The sequence below is a fragment of the Montipora capricornis genome, chromosome 14 (genome assembly GCF_036669925.1).
Source record: "Montipora capricornis isolate CH-2021 chromosome 14, ASM3666992v2, whole genome shotgun sequence".
Lineage (NCBI taxonomy): Eukaryota > Metazoa > Cnidaria > Anthozoa > Scleractinia > Acroporidae > Montipora > Montipora capricornis.
The window spans coordinates 42,565,774-42,574,199 of record NC_090896.1 but is presented as its reverse complement, the minus strand read 5'-3'; the positions used below and the strand labels follow the sequence as shown (position 1 = coordinate 42,574,199).

General features: G+C 41.0%; 1 protein-coding gene across 1 annotated transcript; it reads left to right on the top strand.

Annotated features, from left to right (window-relative positions):
* The first annotated feature begins 1,652 nt into the window (after window positions 1-1,652).
* LOC138033393 (uromodulin-like) lies at window positions 1,653-6,906 on the top strand. Its single transcript, XM_068881128.1, has 5 exons — window positions 1,653-1,968; window positions 3,292-3,441; window positions 4,362-4,484; window positions 5,628-5,762; window positions 6,539-6,906. The coding sequence occupies exons 1-5, from the start codon at window positions 1,653-1,655 to the stop codon at window positions 6,904-6,906; spliced, it is 1,092 nt and encodes a 363-aa protein (XP_068737229.1).
* Window positions 6,907-8,426: the final 1,520 nt, after the last annotated feature.

The window sequence follows — 8,426 nt, the reverse complement described above, 5'->3', positions numbered from 1 at the left end:
TTATAAACACGTAATCGCAATGAGTTCTCGTAAAATTAGGGGGAAATTTCACTAGCTTGTGTTTTCAGAAGTTTGTTTAAAGCACCTAGAGGTAATTTAGTGTTGGAGCGGATCTTGTTTGAAGTTCCTTTCTTGGTGGCATTGCCATATTTCGCCGATTCTTGTTTCAAGCCAAGCTGGCGTGTTTCACTGAAATAAATCAAAATGTGAATGATCTCGTTTTCAGACTTGTGGAATAAAGTACATCAGTAAAACTCTTTTTGTGACTTTAAACTGACAAAGTTTTTTCATGGTTTCTAATTTTAGCGTGATTCCTACTCGCTGGGTATTGACAGTTGACTCTGAAATGGCTTTTTTCCTTTTCCATTTATCTCACGGAGGTTGTGCTTGTTTTCTTTTAAAACTTGACGTGCGGTTCAACAAAACTTCGTTGCCTAACTGGTGAATTCCAAAGCGAATTTCACTCGAAAAACCGATATCGCATTCATTGCTTTGTGATCGTTTTTCAGCGTAAAATTTACCATGGAATTCACTCGTTAGGCAATGCCAAAAAGTATTGCCTGATGAGGAAGGGGGGAGGGGGGTGGGCATGTGCAAGAAAAATAGGGTGGCTGAGGGGGGAGGAGACAATTTCCAAATGACTCTTCCCCAAATCCCACCAGCCCCATTCCCCCCTCCCTTACTTTGCAGAGTTTCATCTCCGCCTGCCGATCATCTCCGGAAGGGTATGGGATTTTATGGTGCTACACGCCTTACCGTGGCCACCTAACAAACGTTTTTTACAAAATTGTTTGCCAATCAGGTTGTGTGAATTTGATTGATTGTCACGCCTCCTTGCAAAGTTCACACAGTTGTAAGTTGAACGCTGCATGGGTTGTTGGGTTGACCTATTTACACGTAGTTGTCAAATGTGAAAGTTTGTCGGGTGGACACGGTGAGGAGCGTTGCACTGTAAAGACAAAGTATATTGCGTTTTTAGATGGCTTTTCCGTTGCTATGGCGATCTACTTTGTCTCTGTAAATGAGTACATCTTTTTAGCAATAATTGGCGTTTCTATAGTACCAAAACGCTGCCGTTACGTGCAAAAGTAGTATTGTGTAGTTAATCCCTGGAATAAGAAATAGTCTTGCAATTGTTGAAACTGATTTAAAGTAATCAAGTGAAGCTATGATATTCGCAGTTATGAACGCAATTTTTACAATTGCGTAGAGAAGCTTGAAAATTTCAGGACTTCAACGCAGTTTGAACCCGTGACCTCGCGATTCCGGTGCGACGCTCTAACCAACTGAGCTATGAAGCCACTGACGTTGGGAGCTAGTCATTTGTGGGTTCTAATGGTCACGTGAGGAATGAATCGATGATGAAATGGTATATGAAATGAATCATATATGAACTGCGGGTATGCGAGGTCACGGGTTCAAATCCCGTTGAAGTCTTGGATTTTTCAGGCTTCTCTACGCAATTGTAAAAATTGCGTTCATAACTGCGAAGATCATAGCTTCACTTGATTTCATATCCGCAGTTCATATATGATTCATTTCATATACCATTTCATCATTGATTTAAAGTAAGTTGGATCTAATTTAATACCTATTTCTCTACCATTTTTTCCAGTTTCCTGTGGTCTTCTTACTCGCTTGCTACTATAAAAATGACCAAGATCCTGCACTTTTACAACACAGCAGTGATGTATCTGGTGTGTAGTGTGTGTCGCGCAGACGCTCAGCAGTGCCAAAGTGTACACTCCACATATGCTATGATTTTAAGAGGCCATGTGTTTGAGAAACGCACTGCTGCAAACATGCTGACCTGCGGACAGTTATGTAACGCCGACATCCGATGTCAAAGCATCAATTACGTCATGAGTCTACATTTGTGCGAGTTAAACAATCGCACAAAGGAGGCGAGACCAAATGATTATGTTCAACACCCAGATCGGATATACGTGACAAGACCTAGTGAAAGAGGTATCGTTACCTTGGTTCTTAACTAATTGTCGTAAAATGAGCCAAGTGGGGTTGCCAATTCGGCCAATTATGCCCTCTGTACTGACAGTGGGCATAACGCGGAACTATAGATCGTTTTCACTGTCACGCAACAAAAAAATAAAATCGAAATCGTTCAATGAAAAAAGCAAAAAATTTGATATGTTGTAGGAGAGACAAATTCATAAATCACCTCTCCAATTCTCAGGTCTGTGCGATACATCGTTTTCCAGTTATTTGTGGAAGAGTTCCACGCAACTTTAAAGAGTTTTATATGGAGCCGCCTTGTTAATGCACCTCCGTTATGCACTAATACGGCGGCGAGAAATCATCAAGAACAGCTGGAGTTCACTTTGCGATGAAAGCAATTACTTTTCGTTCATGGTATAAGATACATGTGTATCAACACATCTCGTAATGTAGTTGAACCCCTCAAACTGCTGAGATTCAACGGGATAGACATTTTTTCAACCAACTAGCTTTTGTATTATGGTGTCACGCAAGGTGTCAATTTGGAAATTCAAAATATTGTATTTTCGAAACGAAAGACGTCGTGATTTCAAGATCATCTTTAGCCTCCTGTAGATAAAAATTCAAAAGAGCTTGCAATTTTGATTTTACAATTTGATGGCGTCACTTTGAAAACCATCGATATTCCGCACTCTTTGCGAATAATGCGTGGGTTCGTTATATCGCTCCACTTGAAGAGGTAATGAACGAAGGCTGTGAAACGGAGAATTATATCATACAAAGGCAGCATGGTGCGGTCTATAGAGCACTGGGTCTTGATGATGCCATTCTTAATCGTTTGGCTATACCAGGATTGATCAGTATGTAAATTCGCCTCTCAATTTCAATACACTGTCAGGTAGACAAGTATTGAGAATAAAGATTATCGTCATCTTAAGACATAATATAACACCAAATTCTCATGACCAGCCAACGAAGAAATCTATTTGGAAGTAGTTAGGAAAGCGAACTTTTATTCGCTTTGTAAACAGTCAACCGGATGCCCCCTCCATTTTTCAGCAATTTTCCAGGCCTTTTATTGTAACGTTGGAAATAGGTGGCAAGTACTGAAAGGGACACTTCGTGCTACATATTTCATTATGGCGTGTAGGTAAATACGTACATTTCTAGTTTGGAGTACCTAAACTAGATTGATGATAGCAAACTGAACTTCCACGATAAAAAGCAACTACACACTGTATATATTTAATTTGATGAAAGAGTTCCCACTGCAGCCTCAACTTATTTGCAACTTGCAACTTACTTGAATTTGAACCATTGTTTGCAACTTTACAGTTCCACTGGGCTCCATCCAAGAGATACCTGCCGAATATTGCTCCGAGATCAAAGCGAGTGAAGGAGATAGCGTGGTCAGTGGCAGGTACTGGCTTGATTCAGTTAAACCAGGCCAAGTTGTGTTGGTTCCTTGTGACATGCTGACTGGAGGTGGGTTGCTTGAGACACCTAAGGGGCGCCTTGCACAAAGGCACTTTTTATTTCTATGCCGTTTCAGGATATTTTAACGTAATGCAAGGAGCAGTGACACTAATGTGGCCAGAGTTCGATTCCGGTCCTGGCGTCATATGTGGGTTGAGTTTGTTTTTGGTTCGCTCCTTGCTCTGAGATGCTTTCTCCAGAAAAACAAACACTGCCTAATTCCAGTTCGATCCGGAATGCACGGAGAACATGTTGAACGAGCCCCTGAGCTCTCTTAAGGTGTTCCTTGGGTAAACAAATTACAATAACAATTATTATTTCATTTAACCATCAATCATATAGGACCAAACACAAGTGTTCTACTATTTGGAAAGACTACAAACAATGACATCAAATTATAGAAAATTAACATAACATGTCGGTGGTTTTGATACGAAGAAAAGAAAGACTGGAGTTCCCGGAGAAAAGCTTCCTAGAGCAGAGTAGAAACGCCGAGTCTGCCCATGGAGTGGAACAAACTCGGGAAAAGGAGGCGAGTGTGCTCTCACGACTGAACTGAACTAAAAAATGCCTTTAGTATTTTGGGACAATTAAAACAAAATCAGTCAATAAAAGATGAACGTGAATTGTTGAAATGACGAGGGGAAGGAAAGTGCTCGGTAGAAAAACCTTGTGATGGCGATGAGCATGTTGACGACCTCGACGACGACGATAAAGATGGCGATAACAATGACGATGACGATGATGATAATAAGGGTGATGAAAATGTATTTCTTCTTCCTTCTTTTTGTTTTCATAAATGATCTCTTTCATTTCGAGGAAACAGATACAATACCGCTGGGTAGGAAGGAGGGAAGTGCGCTTAACTTTCTAATTCACACAACTTCTTGAATCGTATCTACATTCATTGTTTTCGGAATTTTTTTCAGACGCAGACGAATGCAACGCTTCAGTCCCAGTCTGTGATGCTAATGCCATCTGCCAAAATACATTGGCATCTTTTCATTGCACCTGTAAAACTGGTTTTACTGGAAATGGTTTGAGCTGCCAAGGTAAAGGTGGTTTGTTGTAGTGCGTGATTGCTTCAGTTTTGCCTTTGCTTGGAACACCAGTTTTAAGAAATTAATCTGACCAAACACAACAAACGCGTACAGTGTCATAAACTAATCATAATAGCCAATTCTTTGTTTGCAATTCGGGTCTCATAAACATATGCCTACTGGCTTCTTAATGACCAGCAAGGAAATACAATCTCGTTCCCAGAGTCCCTGATCTTGTGACAGTTGGCAAGAGATACAAAGCTCCGGGGAAATCAATTTGAGGGACGATTCTAGCTGTTCTTTTGTCCCATTGAGCATGCATAAAAAGAAACGGAAGTGAACAGAGATGGGAGGGGGGGTGGGGGAAAGGGGGGCTTAGTCTCCATGCAACTCACCCCGCAGCTGTTTAAAAGTAAAAATGTTACGGATCATTTGTAACTGATATTATATGCTTTGCTTGTCACTAGTTTAAAAAAAAGAAGAAGAAAAACTGTAGTGCAACTTTTTTTTATGCAAATCACTAAGCGTCAAGATTGCGCAAGCGCGTAATAATATTTCTTTATTCAACTGAAATCCCTCTACCATTGGTGATTAGTTCATTTGGTTGTCTTTTCGTTTTGCTTTGGTTTCTCGAGACTTGATTTAAAACCACCCCAGTATCGAAATAAATGATAAGAATTCGAATTTATGATCTAGATCTGATCTAGATTCGGATTGCCATAATGTATTTTTACGATTTGTGATCCTATATTTGGCTGAAAGCGCACCTAATTTCAAATGTTCTTCATTGCTGACTATTTTAAGTCAAGAGCACACATACTTTGCAGCTTTAATTTCTCGCTGTAAAACTTAACATAACCAGCAATCATTTACTCCACGACCAGTTTGTGATGTCATCTTACTTTCTCTTGCTTTCTCACATTCGTGGCCATTGGATGAATGAATATCGATGTCTTCGTGTGGAGGCCACTACTTAAAAACAAAACATCCTGAAGGGAAAAGCAAACTGTATGTATTACGTGCGTCGAACTTATGAAGAAAGCTGACAGGGTCGAACGCATAGCATTTCATTCTGTGTCTGAAATATTTGGAGCTGTTCTGCTTGTTGTTCAGTCACATTTTTTCTAATGTCATATCTCTTCTTATTCCCATAAGACTTCGACGAGTGTACCAGTGGTGCTCACAACTGTATTAATGGGAAGGCTCTCTGCTTAAATACTCTCGGGTCCTATAAGTGCACCTGCAAGTTGAGTTACCGAGGAGACGGTCAGAGCTACTGCATTCCAGACGGCAAGTATTTCAAATTAACAATTGATGTCATTATATCAGCTAATTTGAAAAAGGTGAACAAAGGAACCGATCCATAATCAAATTGAGGGTGGAAGAATTGGTATCCCATATCTCCTACTTTTTTTTTTTCTTTTATGTCCCTCATTAGGGTTTCATATCCCTTTCTGATTCACACATTAAACAATACAGAAGGCAATTTTAAAGAACTCACTGCATATCGCAAGGTGCTTCAAGATTTTATCGCAATGATTTTAATGATTTTAAAGTAATGATGGGGACATATAATTGGTTATCGGTTAACCCTCGTGGGAATACCGGATTTCGCAGGCGATCTAAAAATAAATTAAGAGGGATTACGATGAGAATAGGGCCAATATGAGGGATTACCTCTCTTACCTTCATACTCTCTTGTCTAAAAGAGATCGTTCTGTAAAATGTTGTGACACAAGCTTAGTATGGGAGTTGTTCGCTCCTAGTAACGGGCTTCCGATACGATGCGATGGTAATTTACTCTTATTTTGTTCACGAAAAATCTTGAAAAATCCACACAAGTCTCAACATTGCTTACTTAGGGGGCTGGGGGCGGGGGGAGCCCCAACAATTTTATTTTTTTTAAAGTGTTCTTCTGGTCAGCTGGTTTAAGAATATCACATCATTCAGGGTGATAATGCATTAATTGATAATTTCCTGTCACTTGTCTTCGCGTCTGTTGCCACTGATTTAACTACCATAAAATTTAAGCCATTATTTAATTGACGGTTCCTTGTTTTGCTTAGAATGCAAAAACTACCAAGTACTGGGCAATGCCGGCAGAAAAGTGACAAACGATGCAACGAATCGTTCTTGCGACAGCACACTTGGGCCAGCTTGGTTTCGCTTCCAAGGAAACGCAGGAACAAAAATGCCCAATTGGTGTGTCCCTAAAAACAGATGCAGGACAAACGCAACTGGGTGGTTAAACGGAGCTCATCCCCAGGCTCACGAAGGCAAAGTAACACGACAGGTCTGCTTTCACTGGAAGGCGGATTGTTGCCAATGGTCCACCAATATTCAAGTGCAAAACTGCAGTGGTTACTACCTCTATTACATCAATGGAACTTCACCTGATAATCCTTGTTATCTCCGTTATTGCAGCACGGACTGAAGGAATCGAACGCTATTAATTCAAGAGGAAGATCAACGATCATGCATTTTTGACCAAACAAACTGTTCCCTCGCTGACCAGTGATTTTTCTCTTGCTTTATGTAACCCACTTGCGTGATTAGGGCTAAGGTTCATCTTCATTTCCTGGGATCTAATGCGTTTGCAGTTACTCCTGTTTTAGTAGAAAATGAGTGGAATTCCTTGAAGTTAGTTTGCGAAACTTAAATGACAACTGTAAGGCCATGTGCATACGTTCTATTAGAAATAGTTACAATGTATAAGCACCTGTTTTCCTTGTTACTAAATAAGCTTGTTTCCAATTGTTTAAGAACAAAGTGAGTTTACACATTGAACAGTTTCACGCAATGAAAAAAGCTGCTGTACCATTGGGGGTCATCCCCTGTGTAATATCAACACATCCTTAAAGCGATTGACCGCCTCAATCTAGATCTGACCCTGCTACCAGACTATAACGTTATAATCTTCTACGCGAAACACGTGAACCCCTCTCCCCGGCGATTGCCTTGCACATTTGCTTGGGAGAGGAAGCTATCTATCACCCTACTCTGGCGTAGCATCTGGGCGGGAATATATGGGGGTCTGAGTACCAATTGGGCAGCAGATATAGCGTGACGCTTGGCTCATGGAGTAATTAAAACCCGGGCTTTCCTGAAACGATGGCGCCGGCTCCGTGTTAGCGAGCGTTGCGCTTCTTGTGGCCTCAAGGAATCTTTCTCTCACGCCTTCTGTGAGTGCACTATTGCACCTCAGGTGTGGGCGTGGGTGTTTCAAAGCGTCAATCCTTTTTACTCTACAGCCTTAAGTCTCAGTCCCGCTTTAGTTTTTTTTTGGACATAGCCTTCCTCGGGATGGCCAGTCCTCCAAATCCAATCTCATTTCCGTGTTCTTTTTAACATTACTCTTAACGAACTTTGGGCGGCGCGGAACTTTCGCACTTTGGAACAGAAGGTCACCTCCGCCCAGGCCATCATCAATAAAATCAAAACAAGAGTGCGCACGCGAATCTCCGCGGGGCACTCTTATTACTCCCCACGTGAATTCTCAAATACCTGGGCACATATGAATGGCCTTTGCCGCGTAGACAACGATGAGCTACGTGTAATCATCTAAGCAGGGACACAGGGCATAGCGGCCACACCCAGTGGCCCAGCCTTGCAGGGGCAGGTTCCTGGGCCCCCGGGTGAGGTCACTCCATCCCCTTTGCCCCTCGCTTCCTACATCCAAACTATTCAGAATCAAAATACAAAATAAAATTAGCAAATTAATTAACAAATAAGACAATGAAATGCGCAAACAAATAGCACTGTATATAGCTTTCCGCTAGTGTTTACGAATTAAGTTTCTCGCTTTTAGTCATATATTTTAGCCCTTTTAGCATTTTGGAGTGTAAATCAGACGAGGTATCTCCAGAATGCTTTCGATTTTTATTAATATTATACGGTACTCTCACCTAGTTTAGATTTTCACCTTTACTATTACGTTTTTCTTTCAATAATTAT

Excerpts from the sequence above, each read along its gene's own strand:
- LOC138033393 (XM_068881128.1), top strand. The coding sequence starts at position 1,653 with ATGACCAAGATCCTGCACTTTTACAACACAGCAGTGATGTATCTGGTG. Across the intron at positions 4,485-5,627 it reads AAATGGTTTGAGCTGCCAAG|ACTTCGACGAGTGTACCAGT; the intron begins GTAAAGGTGGTT and ends TATTCCCATAAG. Across the intron at positions 5,763-6,538 it reads GAGCTACTGCATTCCAGACG|AATGCAAAAACTACCAAGTA; the intron begins GCAAGTATTTCA and ends TGTTTTGCTTAG.